Source organism: Gymnoscopelus braueri (genome assembly GCF_963280865.1).
Source record: "Gymnoscopelus braueri genome assembly, chromosome: 18".
Lineage (NCBI taxonomy): Eukaryota > Metazoa > Chordata > Actinopteri > Myctophiformes > Myctophidae > Gymnoscopelus > Gymnoscopelus braueri.
Genome location: NC_137618.1, coordinates 11,836,170 through 11,858,975, shown reverse-complemented (window position 1 = coordinate 11,858,975; position 22,806 = coordinate 11,836,170). Strand labels below are relative to the sequence as shown.

At 40.5% G+C, this 22,806-nt stretch overlaps 1 protein-coding gene across 1 annotated transcript in view; it reads right to left on the bottom strand.

The window, feature by feature from the left end:
• Positions 1–18,305, bottom strand: part of LOC308106234 (serine/threonine-protein kinase Nek5) — a gene marked incomplete at its 5' end in the record, with an annotated part of 30,736 nt that extends 12,431 nt beyond the window's left edge. The window contains 14 exons of the mRNA XM_080457290.1: positions 616–694; positions 1,969–2,202; positions 2,416–2,486; positions 3,837–3,952; positions 6,950–7,052; positions 7,635–7,721; positions 8,028–8,141; positions 9,357–9,411; positions 11,383–11,469; positions 14,839–14,909; positions 15,780–15,863; positions 16,580–16,677; positions 16,959–17,055; positions 18,183–18,305. Of these exons, the coding sequence (XP_080313416.1) occupies positions 616–694; positions 1,969–2,202; positions 2,416–2,486; positions 3,837–3,952; positions 6,950–7,052; positions 7,635–7,721; positions 8,028–8,141; positions 9,357–9,411; positions 11,383–11,469; positions 14,839–14,909; positions 15,780–15,863; positions 16,580–16,677; positions 16,959–17,055; positions 18,183–18,305 (1,419 nt within the window). The remainder of the gene's footprint in view (positions 1–615; positions 695–1,968; positions 2,203–2,415; positions 2,487–3,836; positions 3,953–6,949; positions 7,053–7,634; positions 7,722–8,027; positions 8,142–9,356; positions 9,412–11,382; positions 11,470–14,838; positions 14,910–15,779; positions 15,864–16,579; positions 16,678–16,958; positions 17,056–18,182) is intronic.
• Positions 18,306–22,806: the final 4,501 nt, after the last annotated feature.

Below are 22,806 nucleotides of genomic sequence, written 5' to 3'. Positions count from 1 at the left end.
CATGGTCCACTTTTTTTTGCCTCTACTCCAAATTTTTTGCCAAAAACTGCTGATCTACAAGCTCCCGTGTTGTGAGCTTGATCAAATAAATGTTTGCCTATTTTTGCTGAATGTTTGGACATGCCCAGAATAAGGATGATACTGTAGGGTTGAAGTGGTTAAAAAACGACAGGATTTAACGGGCGTGGCTTTCATTTGGATCTCAGGATGTCATGTGGCCAGCATATGACGTGACGTCACTGATCAGTCATCTGAGAAATATTCAGGGATTTACTTTCTACTTGGCCTACTTGGAGTGCACAAGGAATTTGGAGCTGATTGGTCCTGTGGCTTGCGAGATTTTCCCCGGGAAAAAAACAGACACACAGGCTCACAGATTCAACAGCGAGATACTGTAAAAAAAAATATATTGATTTGTTATTTGATAAAATAGTGAAAGTGGCTTAGTATGCCTAAAATGCAAATGACAGTGGGCCTATGTAAGAGGACAATTTTCTTTGTACAGTTTCTGTATATTAGCACACCAGGATGCCTCATCCTTCTTTTTTTACCTTTCTCCTAGTTTAAAGTGTAGCATGTAATAAGGTGTAAAATGGCAATGTTTTGTCATCTTACCAGCTGTTTCTCAGCCCTCAGCTTGTACTGGTTGGCCTCCTGCCTCCTCTGGAGGTAGTCATTACGAGCTGCAGCCACCCTGACATGACAGGCACACGGAGAGGAACACAGACGGGGGTTTAGAGATACAAGCTCTAAAGGGCAAGAATGATAACTTCAACCATAACTATACATAAATATATAATTAAAAGAACAGTGGTGAACAATATAGTTGGGATCACTTTGCGATTCGTTGATTAACAAAAACACTGCCAGCCTATCAAAATGTCATTTAATTACAGGGAGTCATGTTAAACACATCACATCACTCACGTGCAACATGTTTTCAGAACTTTATTGTTCATCTGTGTGAATGCATCATTATCATTATGGTTATCGTTATTGTTACTGTTCTTGGAGAGGACGGCCCTTAAGTCATTTTCATTTTAGTGTACATGTAAGTTATATTTACAGTACATTTTTGTAGTGATTATCATTGCTGACGTGACTAATGTACAGTATGTGAAGCAAAGATTGAGGTTGCGCTTTGTCTACCTTGCTGTCTGCATAGACTCAACATACACAGCAAAATCCTCAGTGTTCATTTATCCATTTGTAACACTGAGAGTGTACAGTTGTTCACTTCTCAGAGTTAACACCGAGGCAGGCCACTGCACTGCCCTCGACCACAATTCCATACAGAGGCTGGTGCCGACAGCACAGCGCATCGCAGTTGCGGATACGCATGAGGAACGGTGTCTAATCAAGGCCGAACGTATCATCAAGGACACTCACCACCCCAGCCACAATCTGTTCACACTACTGCTGCGACCACGGCCAAGCAACTGATACCAGAGTATCAGAAGCCATATCACCAAACTTCTCAACAGTTTTCACCTGGAAACTATCAGACTGCAGAACAAGTACTGAGCCCTGCCGCCATGTTGTATTGCCACGTAACCAATGCACATTAAACTGTGAGTTTATACTATACCCATTACTCAATGCTCTGCTTTACATGTATTTATCCATGTCACTTTTGCCACAAACATGAAAATTATTCAGCACTATCTGCAATTATTTCAATTCGCTGGCTATGTTTTCCACCTGCACGAGAAGCTGCCTTCTTTAGAGCCACCGATCCATTGCAAAAAACATTGTGTTCTTGATTTTGTATGACTTTCTGTTATTTGTTGTGTTCCTTTCCTCTCTTCTCTTCTCTTCTCTCTTTCCTATTCTAACTCCTTCTGTAACTGCAATGTTGAGAGGTCGCACTAAAACAAATTTCACCCACTCTTTTCCATCTGTAATCGGGTGATGTGACAAAACTGTTGATTCTGATTCTGAACAGTGTACATTAGTTCTCTCACTTACAGTTGGTAGGGCTCCACATGAGGAGCAGCCCTGTCTTTAAACCACTCTCTGAGTCTCTCCTCTCTGAGTCTCTCCTCTCTGAGTCTCTCCTGAGCAGCTTGGGGAGCCAGAGGAACATAAGGAGGAGGAGATGAAGATGAAGGAGGTGGGGGGATCTCCTTATTTCTCCGCTGTATGGCGTCCAGTTGGGCATGGTAGTGTAGGTAGTGATGGCTGACTGGCTGGCCGTTCCACCTGCAACACAGTGAGTGTGTGTGTGTGTGTGTGTGTGTGTGTGTGTGTGTGTGTGTGTGTGTGTGTGTGTGTGTGTGTGTGTGTGTGTGTATAGTATTACACAGTAAAAAAGTTTATTTAAGTTAAGTTACAAATGGATGAATTAACATTTACTGTGTATTGCGCAGGCAAATGACCTAAACGTTTTATTGTAATGACCTGAAACATCCTTACCGTTGATCCTGTTGACCGTCTACGTGTCTGACTGCTGGGTCAATCTGTGGTCCTGGTCGCGGATGGAACAGCTGGGACACAATAAAACATACACAAACGTATAATTTAAGATATTAGTCATTTTTGTTGTCCCTAATCTATTCGTTATGACTGTTGGCCTGGGAAGGGTAGACCGGCTAAGTGATTCTCAACCCATATACCATCTCTTATTCCATATACCACCAGAGAAACATCCAAGGCAAAAATACTTTATTTTGATGGCTATTTCATTGTATAAATATTCAAAACAATGCATGTTTGGGGCACACAACCGACCGGTTTCCTGTTTTACAATGTGCATTGTTTTTAATATTTCTACATTGAAAAATAGCCATTGAAAATAAAGGCTTTCTAACATTCTTGCCAGAAGAGCGCTTTGTTGAACTTTTGGCTTCCCTACCAAAGAGAACCGTCATCATCATCATCACACATCTTTGGTCTTGCGAGCGCTCTCCTTCCTGTCTGTTTTTTCTTAAAGAACAAACAACGGAGAGAGAAGTGGCCACTTCAAACACTCCAGTCCAGGGGTCTGGCTATGTGGCCACTTGCACCCACTGAAGCACTTCAAGGTGGTCCTTGGAAACAGTCCAACATGGAACACATTTCTAGCCAAAGACTCAATTCCACCTCACACAGCAAAATCCTCAGCGTTAATCAGGGGTGGAAAAAGTACTACATTTTTTTAACTTAACTCATTCACTGCCTAGAACGACTAAAACGACTTTTGTCCTTTAAGCCTCCACTGCCAAGAACGACTAAAACGACTTTTAATTAAAAAAAAAAAAAAAAAAAAGTAATAGTATCAATACTGTAATGTAGAAATACTCTGTTACAAGTAAAAGTCCGGAATTAAAAATGTACTTGAGGAAAAGTACAAAAGTATTGGTATCAAAATGTACTTAAAGGACCAAAAGTAAAAGTACTCATTGTGCAGAATGTCCCATTTCACAAGTTTTCAAATGTATAAATATCTATATCTTTTGAAAATAGCAGACTGGTTATTTTCAAATGGCCGAAATGTATATAGGGCTGAAGTGGTTAATGTATGTTTTGTAATAATCCAAATCTACAAAGTAACTAAAACTGTCAAATAACTGCAGTGGAGAAAAAGTACAATATTTGCCTCTGAGATGTAGTGGAGTAGAAGTAAAAGTATTGGAAATTGGAAATACTCAAGTAAAGTACAAATACCTCAAAATTGAACTTAAGTACTGTACTTAAGTAAATGTACTTAGTGACTTTCCACCACTGGCGTTAATTTAAGTCAGAGTGTACAAAAGTTACATTTGTACACTCTCTGAGTTACAAGTGGATAAATGAACACTGAGGATTTCACTGTACAAACATCATAAACATAATTGTGACTGCTCAGCAGGTCCTACTTTATGTTGTGCAGCAGCGGGGATCCGGACAGGGGCTTTCCATGCCGGTTTAGGGGTCAGTTTCTTGCCGGGGGGTCCGGGGGGCCTCTGCACAGCTCTGGATCCAGGGATCCTTTCTGGAACATACAGACAGTGAAGGAGAGAGCAGTGTTAATGACAGGAAACTGGCAGGTTGTCAAAGAAAATGCTGATATCACAGTAGCCTGGAAGTGTGGTCTCCCACGTGAGATACACACAAAGGTCATGTCCATGTTTTTGCCTGTTCCACTCTTCCTCCAGGATGAATGAAGGAAATGTGTGCCTGTGTGCGTGTGCGTGTGCGTGTGTTGGGGGAGACAAAAAAACGAAATAGCTGATCTACAAGCTCACAACATCAAATTGTAACATTATTTGATAGCTACAGTACCTGGAAGAAACAGAAGATGAATGTAGAAAACAATAACATGTGAAAGATTGAAAGTTTCTAGCATCAACAAAATGGGACTCAACACAAGGAAACGAGTTAAAAAAGTTAAACAAATACATATAAAAAGGCTCAACTGCCAGAAAGAGGGGAAGGAACAGTTATAAAACATTATTTCAACCATTTTGACACCTAGACAAAGCGAAAAGGAGGCACTCCCAATGTGATTTAAGACAGGCCTCGAACCTTGGCTCTGACTTTCACCACAACATTACATAAGCCAAGATGTGACGTGATTACCGATGACAGCAGCTTTTCTTTTGAGACAGACTAGTCTGTGACTCATGTTACCACAGACAGTTCCTTCCAAGATATGTTTGCGCTGAGATAACTTGAAGAACGTTTGATGCATACAGCAAATACAAACATGATTGAGTGCTGTGCCGTTGTGTCATTATTCCACCAATAGATGGAGCTAGTGTCCACTTTTGACTATGCTTCTGACACATACCTTCAACACAGGAAGTAAATGTAGCAATACCAGAATGTAGAGATAAATACTCTGCAAAAGACCTTTATTCAAAGTTTGACATGAGTAAAAGTACAAAAGTACTTACATCAAAATATCATTGCTGTTGAGCAAAAACCTTGTATCTCCATATTCAATGTTTATGTTTTATTTCTTATTAATTCCCTACTTCGTCATTCTACAGTCAGTGTCAGACAAAAGTAGCAAAAATAGCTGATCTACAAGCTTGGCTTGCAGAGCTAGAACGGCTATTTTTGCTTTTTGTAAGTCTAAGTGATTCATTATGTCTGTCTGTGGGTTTTATAAATGTTAACCAATGAAAAGCATTAACAAGCTCTTTTGACTAAATAATAACTAAAATTGGAACACAGGTTATTTTTTCCATTTCCTGAAAAGTAACCGTTTTTGACATAAGTACAAGTTTTTCTCCCAACAGCGACAATATACTATAAAGTACCAAAGTAAACCTTTTTTTGACAATAGCAATGCAAGTATTTTACCTACACTTTCTTTGGAACAACTTACCTAATCCCCTGAGATCTGTGGAAACTGTTTCCTCTTTTAAAATCACACTTAAAACAGAAACATTTTAAATAAAAAAGCAGACCTACAATGCAGAAGTATTTTACCTACACTTTGGAACAACTTACCTAATCACCTGAGATCTGTGAAAACTGTTTCCTCTTTTGAAATCATACCTACTTAAAACAGAAACATTTTAAATAAAAAAGCAGATCTACAATGCGGAACTCTTTTAACCTACACTTTGGAACAACTTACCTAATCACCTGAGATCTGTGGAAACTGTTTCTGAGCTTGAGGATCCGATTTTTCTCTATCTGGTGTACAACGTATGTAGGGCTCAACTGGTGAATATACGGTATATTCGCCACTATTGTTGTATTTTAACCACTTAAACCCTATGCCAGGGGTCGGCATCTTTTTCTAAGCCATTAGATGATGAGCCCGAACATAATGGACATAGGACAGACTGCCATATATGATAATAACTATATAGCTATATAAGATTTTAGTGGTATCAATCAAACGGTACAGGTGAAGATAGAAATGCCTGTGTAATCATTTTGTGCCGGCCACAATCTTGAACTTGAGGACATATACTTAATTAAAAAGTAACATTTTATCTGGAGACAGACATACTCCTCCTTTTCCAACAGAGATAAACAACAGACCTTTCATAGAACAGGTGCTCGTTCATTGGTCAAGGTCTCTTTGGGAGAAACCGCTTGTTTAAGCCATGTGAAACCCTTTTATTCTCCTTTTTTTTCGCACGTACCGGTACACTTTTCAAGTCGAATAGGAAATGTGACAGAGAAAACAGTGAATTCATAGAAGAAGAATGGAAAGAGAAATATGCATTCATCCGACCCAATCTGAGCAGTGGTGTAATTGTGATTTTTTTCTCCAGGGGAACAGTATTTTAATTACGTCCCATGCACGCACGCGCACGCTCACCGCCACCGGTAAACCTGTTATACAAAGTAGCCATTTGGGTACATAGCTCGTGAATCTAAGGGGGGTAAAAAAATGTTCCAGTGGAACGCCGTGCTGTCCCGTGTAGCGACCAAAACACCACAGACTATGAGGTTCAGCACCATAGTGTACGTCGCTGCAATTCACGTGCCTGTCTTTCACTCTCAGCAATGGATTAAACAAATATTAAGCATTCTACAGGTGGTGGTAGGCTCTCTGTTTGGACATCATAGCCTTTATGCGGGACTGCCAGTTAGATATCGTAAATTATTTACAAACTAATATGCCTCGCCAGATATTATTGCCGATCGCCCAGTTCTGCCCCACGGGCCGCCTGTTGCCTCCCACTGCCCTATACTATCCCCCCGGGGTCTATACTAGGCCCCCTCCTGTTTTCACTCTAATCTTCACTGAAAAATAGCAGATCTACAAGCTCACCATGCGTCGCATTTGCGACGCATTTGTAAAATAGGTATAGGGACACTCGGGGGACACCAGGGTTCATGTGGTTAATGTGAATAGCACCGAGGAGGTATAAAATGGACTTGAATTGACTACCAAACACAGTCTCTCGCCCTGTTGGCCTCCGGGACACCGGCAGAGGGAGTGGAGAACTATTGTGCGTGTGTGTGTGCGCGCGCGCGCACACGCGTGTGCGCGTGCGTGTGTGTGTGTGTGCGTGCGCACCTGGCTTGTGTACGGGTCCTGGTTTGGTTGTGGGGGCGTGCGAGGCTGCAGGCGTGTGTGTGTTTCTGTGTACAGCAACACTTCTGAACTCCTCCTCCATCATCTGCAGAGTCAACAACACAGCTCACAGTCAGGAAACCACACACACACACACACACACACAGGATATCCTACTGTTAACACGCACTCAGCTAGATGCACACACACACACACAAATTACACGCACACACATTATACACCAGCCACACACTTGCACAGCACCCGCCCGAGTGCTAGGGCTGCACAGTATAGAAAATGTATCGCCATCGCAATATCAACATGCGCAATAATATTGTGCATGATATTAAGTCAAGTGTGTGTGTGTTGAAAACAAGTTAAGTCATCTCTTTTGAGATATTTAAAGGTCTTTTGCGACAGCAAAAGACCTTTAAATATCGCAAAATAGATTACTTAACTTGTTTTCAACATACACACTTGACTTATTATCATTTCTTGCATATTCTTTGAAATAATCAGAATATTGCTTTTGCATTTGCATGTGTGTTTATGAGTGCGGTCATGAATACCAATAGACTTTCCGACCATAGTAATGGTCGAAATGTTACATAGTGCAGCTTCAACACTTATTATAACAACAACAACAACAACAACAAATGACTTCCATGCACTTTAATGGACAGTGTACCTGTGGGTCCAGATGTTTACTGATGCGTTTCTCCAAGAAGGACCGTTTGAGCACTGAGGTGACAGAGGGCCGGTCTCGAGGGCTGACCTTGAACAGATGTGTGCAGTGGTGGAAAGTAACTAAGTACATTTACTCAAGTATTGTACTTAAATACAGTTTTGAGGTACATTTACTTTACTTAAATATTTAAATTTTCTTTGACTCGTTATACTTCTACTCCACAACATCTCAGAGGCAAATATTGTCTTTCTACAATTACTTTAAAACTTTAGTTACATGGCAGAATTACATTATTAATACAAATATTCGCGTTCTCAGATCGTTTATTTGTCACACTCCCGTTGTGTGAGGACTGTAAAAACTGAAATGAAAACAGAAAAAAGGCCAGCTGACCTTGAAGAGCTGCATGACCAGCATACGAAGGTCATAGGAATAGCGGTTGGGTACTGGGTTATAGCGCCCCCTGCAGATCCTACCCACCAGCTGACGCAGGTTGCTGCTCTCAAACTGGCGGGACGACACAAAGAGAGGAAGACACGCACACACACACACACACACACACACACAAAATCAGCTGTCATTATATACCGTCAAACATGTACTTTTACAATTGACACATTTGGGTATTAAACACTAGTATCTACATCACACACATGCATCATCCCTATCTCCCCCACATCATAAAAAATGACACTATGACACCCTCATGTTACCCTGGTGACACCCAGATAAACAATCAAGCTAAACAGTCAAGCTGACAGCCAGGTCTCAGCACTAAGCGGCATTAGTGGTTAGCATGAAGTGTCTCAGCTGCACTGGAGCCAACCGAGGCCTCAGCTAAGATGTGGAAAAAAGGAAGGGGCCTTGTACAGAGCATTGGGGGACTCTGGTCAACAAATGGCTCTTTTCCACTACAAGAACTAAGTGAACTGTGCCGTGGCGTGAACAATATTTCACAGGTTCTGGATTTGTTTCTGTACGCTATGGCTCAGTTTCAGATAAGGTTTTCAGAACCTAATCTGGGCCCTGCTCAGGAGGTGGTACTATCCCTGAGTTTTGGGAACCCAGAACTCAGAAATTATACTTCCAATTCTTCGGGGGGTTTTATTAAATTTTTATGAGGACTTTTTTATGACACACTTCCCGCTTTAGGAGTGGTTCTGGTCATAATCGAAACTAAACAAAACAAAAACAAAAACAACAAAATTTAAGGCGTTCTGGAACGCTTTAGGTTATAGAAGGTTCTGGGTTTTAGTATATAGAGATGAAGTGGCTTTAGTATATAGAGATGAAGTGGTTTTAGTATTTAGAGTTGACGTGGTTGAAGTATATAGATTATAGAGCTGAAGTGGTTTTAGTATATAGAGTTGACGTGATTGAAGTATATAGATTATAGAGTTGAAGTGGTTTTAGTATATAGAGTTGACGTGGTTGAAGTATATAGATTTTAGAGTTGAAGTGGTTTTAGTATATAGAGTTGAAGTGGTTTTAGAATATAGAGATGAAGTGGTTTTAGTATATAGAGATGGAGTGGTTTTAGTATATAGAGTTGAAGTGGTTTTAGAATATAGAGATGAAGTGGTTTTAGTATATAGAGATGGAGTGGTTTTAGTATATAGAGATGAAGTGGTTGAAGTATATAGAGTTTGCGTGGTTAAGCGGTGCTGGTGTTGCTCCAGCAGTGAGTGAGAGGAGGAGAGAGACGTGGTGCTGGCTGCTTACTGGATGTCTCAGTGTGCACAGTTCATACAGGACACAACCCAGAGACCACACGTCCCTGTGGAGAGGAGACACGCACACGCACACACACACACACACACACACACGTTTGTATAACTACACTTGTGAGGACATCAACATTTTATGTATGTGCGTGCATGGCGTGCGTGCATGCATGTGTATGTGTGAGCGTGCTGGGCAGTGAACCAGTGAGGTATCAAAAGATGAGGCCAGACTGCAGAGCAGAACAATGGGAAGTCCAAACTCACTGCAGTGGCTGCAAGCCAAGGACAGCCCCTGTTATCTTTATGTTGTGTGTGTGTGTGTGTGTGTGTGTGTGTGTGTGTGTGTGTGTGTGTGTGTGTGTGTGTGTGTGTGTGTGTGTGTGTGTGTGTGTGTGTGTGTGTGTGTGTGTGTGTGTGTGTGTGTGTGTGTGTGTGTGTGTGTGTGTGTGTGTGTGTGTGTGTGTGAGAACGTGGAAGAAAGAAAGAGTTTGTGGTTGTTTGCAGGCACGCACCTGTATGCAACTGAATGTTAAGTCTGAGTGCTTGCATGCTCATTGGGTCAATATTTCCACTCTCAGAGTTAATTTAACGCAGGGTTTTACTGTGTGGGTCTGCTTGAAAAGGGACTGAACATGTACAGTATGTGTGTGACTCTCCCTGCAAGTTATTGAAGTGGAGAACGCCCATCAGAGACGATCCTTAGCGTCATGAAAAGCATGTCATCGCTGTCGGGTGGAAACCTTGTATCTGTATGTCAAAAACTGTTACTTTTCAGGAACTAGAAAACAGAACCTGTGTTTCATTGGATCCAATGTAGTCATTATTTAGTCACAAGCTCTTGTAGAAATAGCAGATCTGCAAGCTCCCAATGCGTCACATCCCCGACATGTTGTGAGCATGTAGGTCGGCTATTTTTGATAGTTTTGTGTGACACTTCCTGTAGTACGACACAACATGGAGATGTGAGGTTTCTGCCCGACAGCAACAGTGTGTTATAATTACACCCATATGGATAATGGATCACTCCACTTCTGTTTGCCTGTTTACTTCATCTCCAATGCATGAGTGCAGAACCTTCCAGGTCCTAGAGCTCTACTATAACACTATTGCGTCATTTCTTCTTTTGTTTTTGCAATATGCTTGCCAGTAATTCTTGCCATACTGCCAGTATTGTATGAATACTGTCAACCACATCAACGTAGGGATATTGGTACGTTTCTTATGACTCACTGTCCTTGAAGGAAGTGAACACAAGAAATAATCCTCTTCTCTGAACAGTGTGTTTACCTGCACACTTTTATATTATATACTATTATATTATTATAATAGGATTAAGAAATTGGTAACTGGCACATTTATATAGCTCCTTTCTCCAAAGCGCTTTACACTGCGTGCTGTATTCACACACACAGATGGCAGAGGACAGGCCAGGAGGAGTCAGGGATCGAACCGGGAACCTTCCCGTTCCAGGACAGCCACTCTACCTCTTGAGCCAGTGCCGCCCCCCAATTATGCCAACCTTACCCTGATTAAGGCAATATTAGAAATGGTCATTATCTGATTTCCATTTCTTAATCAATAACATTAGCTTTTATTTACTTTGGCCTGTAAATGTTTTGTTGATCTTTTGGGTTTCTTAATGCGGAGGAGGGAATTTTAGCGCCTGAATTTAAGCAGAAGACATAGAAATTCCCCCGGCCTTGACTTGTGAGTTAATCATCATGCAGCCTCGGTACCCAGGTGTTTTTTTGGTTTTATTTGTTTAATAATCACGTGCAGTAAAAGCGTCTCATTGCCGGAATCCACCAAAGCGCTGCCTGTTTGCAGCCACGAAAAGCCTGTTCGTGGCATCAGCGTGCATTTAAACGCATCAAGTGAGTGTGCAGACACACACTGATGTTATCTCACACGCTGTAGTTATATTTTTAGCTTTGGCACTGTAAGTTTCAAACCTCAAAACAGGATATCCTGCCGCGGGTGCGGCAGAGAGAACTGAAAGGTGGTTGTTTGTCTATAATACTCACGTCTTGTTGTTGTACGGTCTGCTTTCACAGATCTCTGGTGACAGGTAGTACGGTGTACCTACACATGTCCTGGCCAGCTCCATGGTGCTGCAAAGTCACATTCACAATCATCATTCCCAAGGCACATAGTCAGCTTTCAATCCATGCATGGCGAATGGCCTAATAATGTCAACCACTTGAACCCTAGGCCCCCCCTATTATGGGGTTAACATTTGCCAGAAATTGAAGATCTAAAATTTTTTGGTGTCGTAGGAAACGAATGCAGACCAAGAGCCAACTCAGGTCTGTTTAGTATAGAGCAGTGGTTCTCAACCAGTGGTCCGCGGACCACCAGTGGTCCTTGGGGCGGTACCGTGGGGTCCCCAGCGAAATTAGTTAACATAACGTCACAATCATTTTCACCACTTAGCTTTGGCTATTCAAAAATAGCGGATATACAAGCTCATAGCGCGGCACCGAGTGCCGCACTATGAGCTTGTAGATCAGCTATTTTTGAAAAATCTTGAAAACGTGTAATATATGTTTGAATATATATATTTTTAAAGCAAACATTTTAACTCAAATATTTTCTTTTGGGGGTCCATGGCACAAAACATTTTCAGATGGGGGTCCGCGGCCAAATGTATATCAATTTAGGGGTCCTTGGCATGAAAAAGGTTGAAAACCACTGGTATAGAGGGTTTAGGGGTTTAAACTCTCCTCTCTGTCTGACTTAGAACTTGTCGATGGAACGTGGAAACCTTGTATGTCCAAAACGGTTGCTTTTCAGGAAGTGGAAAGAGGAACCTGCGTTCCAGTGGGTCCAATGTAGTTATTATTTAGTCACAAGCCGTTGTTAATACTTTTCATTGGTTAAATATTTATAAAACCCACAACCACTTTCAAGCTGGCATCCCCATCTTGGGTATGTAGAAAATAGTCTAAATCTTTCAAACGTTTAAACAGAAGTAGGCAAAATATTCCATCTACAATCATGACACGTTGTGAGCTTGTAGATCTATTTTCGGATGATCCAAAAAAAAAAACACAGCTAGAGTGTGGTGTGTGTGAAGGCTGATTTAAGCAGTCACACGAGGAGGGCCTGAATCCAAACTAATTGGATTCTGAGCTGGGAGTGAATGAACACCTGTTGTGCATCAATCTAATCGATGCACACAGGATAAATCAGTCATCTCCACACGCTCAGGGAGAGCCTCTGTTATGGCAGCAATTCCATCTGCTGTGGTTTGTAACATGTTGCCACTCTCTTGAACCATCTACCTGTGTCCCTGAGTGTCGAAGGAACCCAAGCCACAGAGGTGACTGGTAGCACCAGGGCTGGATCCAGAGTCCATGGGCCTCTGGGCTCCACTGAACATACGTACGTACATAGTACATGCCTACATACATACGTACATACGTACATACGTACATACATGCATATACATACATACACACATACAGTACATAGCCTACATACATACAGCGGGGTTTTTTTTGCCCAAGGCACACCAATGGCCAAGTCAAAATCTCAAGGCACACCTGTATTCATAGTGAAAATAGCCAATCTAATAAAAATAGAAAAAAATAAAATAAAATCTAAACTTTGTGTATCGTCTCACAGCACACTGTTTGTGAACCACTGATCTAGAGTAAACATAATGCACAGGGGCTGTGGGCAACCAGAAAGGACAGTGCAACTAAATATTTTGCCTTTCGTGAGCAGAGGCGGTTCTTGAGACTGTTGGGACCCTGAGCAGAAAATCCCATGGGGCCCCTCGGCTCTGACTGTCTTGAAAGAGCCTTTGAGTGCCCCTTATTGCCCTAGGCCCAAGTAGTTTCCTACTTTGCCTGTTCATAAAATCAGTGGTGTAAAGTAAGTTCATGTACTCAAGTACTGTACTTAAGTACAATTTTGAGGAATTTTACTTTCTTTCTTTTTTTTATATAAATATTTTTATTAGGGAATTCAATTTAAGGTTTACAATGGTACAGGTGCATTTTTATTTTTTATTTTAACCCTGCATTGTCTCTCTATATTTAAAAAAATTAAAGAAGAGAAAAAATATATATATGTATAATCATACAGGTAATCACAGACCTAAGAATAGCAGTAAAAAGAGAAATACAAATTACTGGGGAATGTGTACACTGTTGTCAGAAATGTAAAGTATTTTTTCTCTCTTCAGTATTTACAATTTTCAATACTTTACTTCTACTCCACTACATCTCAGAGGAAAATATTGTACTTTTACTCCACTACAATTATGTGAAAACTTTAGTTAGTAGTTACTTAGACCGGATCTGGCCCGATTTTAATTATTATGACAAAACACACTAACCACTTCAGCCGTATATTTGAAAATAGCAGATCTACAAGCTCACTACGAGCTTGGAGATCTGCTATTTTCAAACGATTTTTTAATACGTTTTGTACTTGTGAAACGGGACATTCTGCACAATGAGTACTTTTACTTTCGCTATTTTAAGTACATTTTCATGCCAATACTTTTGTACTTTTACTCAAGTACATTTTGAATACTGGAGTATTTCTACATTGCAGTATACCTTTACCTAAGTAAAAAATGTGGGCCCCCTGACCTTTGGGCCCCTGGGCCTGGGCCCGACAAGCCCATTCAAGGATCCAGCTCTGGGAAACACAACTCACCACAACAAGGTTTCTGCCCCAACAGCAACGAAACATCGAGAGTAATATGAACTGCAAACTGCAGGCAACAAACAGGGGTGGAAGAATACCGCAATATAAAAATACTCTGTTACAAGTAAAAAGCCTGTATTTACAAATTTAAGTTATTGGCATCATAAAATATTTAAAGTACCAAAGTAAAAAAATAAAAAATAAATAGCCAATCTAGTGAGATTGGCATTGTATTTTCAAATAAATTAAGTATAAAATAGTTAGTAGTTAATGTTAAACATAATCCTGGCCATTATGGTTGCATACAAAGATTTATAATCTATAAAGCAACTAGTAACATAAGTTCTCAAATCACTGTAGTGGAGTAAAAAAATACAATATTTGCCTCTGTAGTGGAATAGAAGTAAAATTATCGAAAATACTAAAGTAAAGTCAAACAAAATACCTCAAAACTGTACTGAAGTATACAGTAATTCAGTAAATGTACTTAGCTACTTTCCACCACTGCAAACAAATACCTTCAATGTTTTCACATAAACAGACAAGCAAATCTTTTTTTTCCCCACACAGCCTCGTCTCCCGTTTCACAGTATGTGACCGCAGGCTAGGACAGACAACTGTGAGGCCTCCCATTATTTGCACGGTCATGTGCCTTTTCCCAGCCGAGCCAGAGTACTGAGCCATACAGGCTGGCTGCAGTGTCACCCTGCAGGTCTACAGTCTGTGGAATCTTAATGACATGTTTGAAGTGCTCCGATAGTGATAAACAGCTGCCAGGAGGCGGGGGTTTAGGGTTAGCGGAGATGCCTCTGACTCACTTGTTCAACATTCTTGCGATGCCAAAGTCCCCCAGCTTGGCTTTCATCCCGCCGTCTGTCAGGAATATGTTCTGGAACCAGTGGGAAAGACAGAAGCGAATGAATGCACCGTCTGTGTGTCGTCCAGCACAATACAAAACTAGAACGATGTACCGTATTTAGTAGGTCTGCAACTATCGATTATTTTTTCGACTACTTTTTTGATTAATCGAATAATCAAGAACATTTTTATATAATAATATACATATCAACAAATTGATTATATGAAAATAGCAGATCTACAAACTTGACTTGATGTTCTGCTATTTTAAATGGTATAATAAATGATAAATATTTATAGCGCCTTTATCCAAAGTACTTTACATTCACATATACTGACGGTGGAGGAAACCATGCAAGGCAGGCACCAACAAGCTCATCAGCAGGTTAGGGGGTCAATGTCTTGCTCAAGGACACTTTTAGACACTAACCTGGGTGGAGCTATAGATTGAACCGGGGAACCTTCCGATTCCCAAGTGGCCACCCATACCTCCTGAGCTACCGCCGTCACCGGTTGACCGAAATGTGAATAAGTGTGCGGAAACAAATAAAAACACAGTAACACTGAGAGTGTACCAAATGTAATCAACTGGACCTGTCAGGCATTTGTACACTCTTGCCAAGAATGTAAATTCTTGCCAAGAATTAACGCCAAGAATTTGTTGAGAGTTACAAATGGATAAACTAACACTGAGGATTTAACTGAGTACGATGAGTGAATACCCTTACAGGTCCATTTAGATCCTACTTCAAAGAGTGGTGGATGTGAACACGTACAGTACCTCTGTGTGTCTTTTTGGCCAGAGCTATTCTGAGACTTGGCACATAGCAAAGTCTTTGTCTATTGTCACAGTGTATTACTGCCCCCCCCTTAAATCTGCCAATGCCTGAGGATGAGGTACCTGTGTCTTGACGTCTCTGTGGAGAACCTTCTTGTCATGGATGTGTTTCAGGGCCAGACAGATCTGTACGAACCATTCCAAGATCTGAACAGAGAAAGACACGGTCGACGTTTTAACCCATTAAAACCGGCGTTTTAACCCATTGAAACCGGGAAAGCATCTGTGGCATTTTAGATTTGAGCTATATATTGTATATATATAGCAACATATGTTTTTCAGATTACTTTTATAGGATTTAGAACAGTGATTCTCAAAAATAGCAGATACAAGCTGACAGTCACTTGGTGCCGCGTTGCGAGCTTGTACATCTGGTATTTCAGATTTTTTTTTTTTTTATCTTGAAAGTGTTTGAAAATGTTTGAATAATTTTGAAATGTTTTTTAACACAAATCTTCTCTTCTGGGGGGGGGGGGTCCCTGGCACAAGACATTTACAGATGTAGGGGCCAAATACATATCATTTAGGGGGTCCTTGGCACGAAAAAGTTTGACGACTGATTTAGAAGCCATTTGTAGGATCGGACTCAGGTCTTAATGGGTTAAAACTGATTCAGCCAGACTCTCTCAGATGTCAAAATGAAAACTCATTGATTGCAATGATATTGCATTGCATTTGCAGGTGTGGCTCAATTCTGCTCCCATGTTGCTGCAGAATAATCTGCGCAAGCATGACACACTCAAGCACTCAAGTCTGTGTGTGTGTGTGTGTGTGTGTGTGTGTGTGTGTGTGTGTGTGTGTGTGTGTGTGTGTGTGTGTGTGTGTGTGTGTGTGTGTGTGTGTGTGTGTGTGTGTGTGTGTACCTGCTCCTCAGTAAAGGGGGCCCCTCGTTGTGTCTTGATTCTCTTCATCAGGTCACCTCCATCACAGTACTCCATAACAATGAATAGACAGCTCCTCTCTAAACATTATACACGTGCACGTGCGCGCACACACACACACACACACACACACACACACACACACACACACACACACAAGAATTAATTGGCTATTCGTCTATTCGTGCACACACACACACACACACACACACACACACACACACACACACACACACACACACACACACACACACACACACACACACACACACACACACACACACACACACACACACACACACACACACACACACACACACACACACAAACAATCATGGAGCCATTATGACTGCATACAAACCCTGGAATGACTTGAAGAAGGCAACAATATTTGGGTGTTTCATCTTGGAGAGCAGCGTCACCTCTTTCTTCGATGCTTCCTTTTCCCTCGGCGACATCTAACATGCAAAATGTAACATGCAAAATATAATTACAGTAAAATATCATAAGTTATTATAATAATAATAATAATTATTATTATCATTATTTATCTTTAATTAGAATTCTCTTTTATACCAATTAAGGGGTCCCTGAAATTGATTCCTTTTGAAAGTTTTGGTCCTTTGGGCTTCCATACACTGAAATAGTTGGCGTGTACAGTATGTAGAATTATGCTATTGTACGTTGGTGTCAGTGATGTTAGTGGGAGCTGAGGTTAGTGCTGGGCATTAGATCCACTTCTTCAACAGAACAGCAGAACTTGAAGAATTACTGTTTTGTTTTCCATTCAATCAGGTGGTTAGTGGAATCCCCCGGTCTAAATGAGTCCCTGGAGATCCCCACGAGATCAAGTCAAGACCAAGACGGACGGGGGATAAGATTGAGTCATGACTGAGAACACGGGGGGTGTGTTAAAAGCAAGACTAGAAGAATGTGATGTCCATGACCAAATAATGTTTTTTTTTTTGTTTTGTTTACAAGTTTATGTAACATACAAATACACACAATACATACTCAGAATTGGGTATAATAACATCAATAATCAAACTACTGCTACTATAAATGGTATGTATTCCAAAGAATGGGTAATACATTACACTACATGTACGTAGTAAAAAGTATTTTGAAATGAGTACAATATTTTATGCACTATTTGCTCAAATTATTAATTAGGCAATTCATTAAAACACAAAAAAGATGAGTTTGTAGATCTGCTAATTTCACAGTTTTCGCACGATGTAGTATGCGTACTACAGTATGTGTGACGAAGTATGTAATAGGGCTTAAGTGGATAATTGATTTGTTGATATAATGTATATATATTTAACAAACAAATGCGCTTCTCGATTATTCGATTAATTTTAAAAAGTAATCGATAAAATGATAATTCTAAAATAAAGAATGGATAGTTGCAATATAATCCTAGTCAAGACGCGCCACGTTGTGAGCTTGTAGATCTGCTATTTTTATTTTTTTACAAAGAAACAGTGGTCTTGAGACCAGACTCGAGACCAACACCGGTCAGGAATACAAACAGCCCTATAGTCTCCAGGACCCGAGTTGAGGAGCTCTTGCAGTGGTGTACCTTTCTGAGGTTGACCTCCTTGACCACACTCCGCTCATCACTGCCTCCATCTCTGTGTCTGACCAGGAAGGCCTTACCAAACGCACCTTCTCCAATCTGACGAACAATCTCATAGTTATTCATAACATCTGTGAACCTGGAAAATAAAGAAAGACACACACACACACACACACACACACACACGCACACACACACACAGAGTGAACAAACATGTACATAGACTTAGTCAAAGGAAATGCATTGCTATGGGCCCAAATGTATTTCCTGTCACCTACTGATATACACAAACTCTGCACCAGGAAATAAACGTGGACCCATTTAGAAAGAATGAATCTGAAGAAAGAATCTTACAAGTGTTAAAAGCAGTGGTGTAAAGTAACTTAAGTACATTTACTCAAGAACTGCACTTAAGTACAATTTTGAGGTATTGATACTTTTACTTAAGTAAAAGATGTGAGTACTTTTTCCACCACCACTGCCTGTTGCCATGGTGACAGATACACAGACAACCTGCTACCATGTAGCTTGTTAGCATGCTAAATGCTTATGAGTGATAAGCAAAGTGCCTTTTTTTCATCTCCTTACAGCGACAAATATATATATAAGAAAACTGCTCCTACTTACCCGTGATGATGTTGTTCAAAAACACATTGTGAACATTGGCAGTGGGTTACGGGCACAATGTATATGAAGTGGCTTGAAAGTGTCCCAAAGTGGTGCGAGCAGCAATATAGAGCAAGGCATTCTGGGACTTGTATTTTCGTATAGGTTCAACCACCTCGTCCGTTTGTGATGTTTGACTACAGCTCATTTCTGTCAATGTGAATTATGTGATGAAAAGGGAAACATACAGTGGGAAACTTTCTACTTTTGGTAGAGGTACATTTTGATACCAACATTTCTTCTGTACTTTTACTCAAGTACATTTTGAATTCTGGATTTTTGTAACAGAGTATTTTAATACTTTTATTTGAAAAAAAATGTGAGTACTTTTTCCACCACTGCATCCCTGCTGTGACTGAATGACGACAGTGACAAATCCATTACGCAATGCAGCTTTATTTATCTCTCACCTGTTGGTAATCAACTCCAAGGATTCGCTTGCAAGTGCAACGAAAAAGAGACTTTTTTAAAACTCAGCATGGCAGCAGAATTGTGCTGCTTTATTCACAGCCTCATATCATGTTGCTGTTCGCCAGCTTATACTTATACTATCACACCCTGGGATGATATGCCAGGCAGCTAGTGTGTGTGTGTGTGTGTGTGTGTGTGTGTGTGTGTGAGAGAGAGAGAGAGTGAGAGAGAGAGTGAGAGAGAGAGAGAGAGAGAGAGAGAGAGAGAGAGAGAGAGAGAGAGAGAGAGTACATGAATAAACATCCATGTATTAATTCGTTTTACTTAACTGTTTACTTAACTGCAATTAACAAATTTTATATTTTACAAGTCTCCTGAGTCCTAACAACATATCAGGTATAATCTAAACAACAGGCCAGGGCTCTCAGCCAGGGATTAAATGCTTGATATATAATTCATTAATTCAATAATGATAACATAAGAAGAAGAATGACACTGCCAAGAATCTATCAAAACTGAAACATCATTCCGAACTCCTTGAATTGTCACCACATTTCCCCTCCAGATATTATTGGGCCTATACAGTACTACTGTATTGGTATTGATGCTAAAGTTAGTTTATTAGGTAGTGGAGGACTCAGCAGCCACGAGGACTCCATGGGATCAGTGACCCGTCTCCAGACGCATCCCTGTAATCCCCATCATTAACAGCCTCTCAGTGTGGTCTGTCAACGCTCCTTCCACTCCACACAGGGCCAGTGGCTGGACATTAACAGTGGCGGACAGTAACAAGTACATTTACTTGCGTGCTGTATAGGGGTGGGTATTGCCTGCAATCTCATGATAGATATGTATCACGATGCAGAGGCCACGATACGATATATATCGCGATATACGTTGATTTCAAATAATGACCATGTCCTACTGAATTTACTACAAGAGCTGAGCTCTTCTTTATTATTCTGTAGCAAAGGCAAAGCCTTTATGTATTGCACAAATCTCAAAACTCAAAAGTGGCCTTGTGCTGGCATCTACAGTAAGACTTAACCTGTCCTTAGTGCCCTAGTGCTGTACTTAAGTAAAAACAAAAAGTGAGTATTTTGTATTTGTATTTTTTTGATATTTTTTGATAACTTTCACTCTAGGCCTACTACATTTCAAAGACAAATATTGTACTTTTGACTCCACCACATTTAAGTGAAAAGGTACATTATGAATTAGGCTGGGGACTCCCTGGAATCCCTTCAAGGACTCCTGAGGGGGTCCGTGGACCCCACTTTGAAAACCACTCTTCTAATTCGAGACAAGATTCTTCAGCCTCATAACCCTGTGTCTGATAATAGCGTCTCCATCGTAAATCAGCTCTGGTGTGAAAAGTAACGTCAGGCAATTAAACCCAAATAGAATTGATTATGAATCAGCGTTTCTTGATCCGGAGACTGGAAGTACCGGTCCTCAGGCACTCCTCAACAGCCTAAATATTGATTTGTGTATGGGGTCGCTCACTGTCACAAATAAACACAGGCAAAGGAGTCCCTGAAATCATAAAATATCCATTATCACATGGAGGAAGGGGCCGGAGGTTAGTTATAGTTATTAATATATTGGTTCAGTTTAATAATTTATTATTCCAGCCAGTGGCCATTCCTCAAAAACAAAAGCATGAATTCAGTTTGTCTTAAAACATAAATTAAATACAATTGGCTCCACACTTCATAACATGCCTGTAGATTTTAGACTGAGGCTATTGCTGTGCTCAATGTGTTGCCTTGGCAGACAGAAGACTTTTTGTTATGTCTTTATCTTGTGTGTATGTAGAAGACTGTGGCATGGTCACCATGGGTAATAATATGCTGGAAATAGCCCAAAATAGCAGATCTACAAGCTCACAATGCCTCCCATAGCAAAACATTGTGAGCTTGTAGATCTGCTATTTATACTATTGTTTACACCAGGGGTTTTCAACTGATTATGAACCAGGGACCTCCACCCCGACTAAGAATCAACCTGGGGACCACTGTTGTGTTGAGAGGGGCGATATGGGTGTGGTGTGGGGGAAAAAGCTTGAAATTAAATAATGACTGTTAGGGCCTAATTTAATTTGTTAATTCGAGGTGAATTAAATCAAGTCCTTAACAGCAACTTACTGTATGTATGAGAGAGCAGACACATGCGATTGATTATGAGCACATTTCCTAATAATGGTGACACAACCAGACAATCCGGTACAGTTTCCCTTGAGATTCTAACTCCCATTTATGTGGAAGTTCTTCACATCAGACTTCCCAGTAACTGATAACATTGATGCGTCATTATACGTACTGCACTGTTTCTCAACAAGTGGTCGATAAAATAGAATACAAATCTTCACTTTCACCTAATCTAAATGCATGGTCGGGGACCACATGCAATACCTTCACGGACCACCAGTGGTCCACGGACCACCAGTTGAAAACCCATGGTTTACACTATTATGCTTGCTATCATTTCTATTATACTATTGTTATACCTGCTATTCTTATTGCTGTCATCATAGTTTTTACTAAATTGTTGCTATTGCGTGTATCTCTTTCTTTCTCTCTCTGTCTCTCTCTCTTGCCATTATTATATTATACTATTGTTATGCCTGCTATTATTGTTATTGCTGTCATCTTAGTTTTGACTATTGACTATTGTCTCTCTTTCCCCCCACCACAGTCAAAGCTGAAGGCCGCCCAGGCGCCCACACACTAGAGCCTGGTTCTGCCTGAGGTTTCTTCCAGTTAAGGGGGAGCTTTTGCCACCTTGCCACCTTTTGCCAACTTGCCACCGTTGCAAAAATGCCTGCTCAGGGTAGGGGCGGGGGCAACACAGAGTCTCTGCTCTCTATAAGTGTCTCAAGACAACTTGACTATTTCTGTGGTTCAGTGCCCTGGCCCGCATCATCTGATCTGCTAAGTGAATGTCTACTTGGCAGGGGAGTGTGACTGTCTGTAAGAAGCTTTTATTAAGCAGATAGTGATGAAGACCAAGATATTAAGATGAATCTTGAGAAATGTAAGAGCTTCCGTAAAAAGGGAAATCTCAATGGCATAATCGGTGGGAAAAGATTGTTTGTTTCTCGTTATGGATAATGGATAATGATAATGCATGTTATATAAGAACATAAGAAACCTCTGGTTCAGTATTGATATAATTAGAAAACAAATATGCTCATTGCAAATACCAAGAATTGGATTCCGGTAAATATAGTCTTGTCTTGTATAAATATACCAAAATGTAAGGGAACACTTCACCTTTTTTCAACCTTATATTCATGTAATTGGTCCTCATTAATGCTCATTATAAGAAGGCACCATTTCAGTCTACTGACTCAGTTCAGAAACCTGCCTAACAATGAAATCATTGGTGAGGATTTCAAGCAATAGAAACTACAGCCTTTCTCTTCCTGGAAGGTTATTACGCTGAAATAGAAGCCACTGATGTTGCATAAATTAATACAATATTATAAAACCTTTTGAAATCAAATACCGTGATTTAATAATTTAATAAATAATATCAAATATACTGT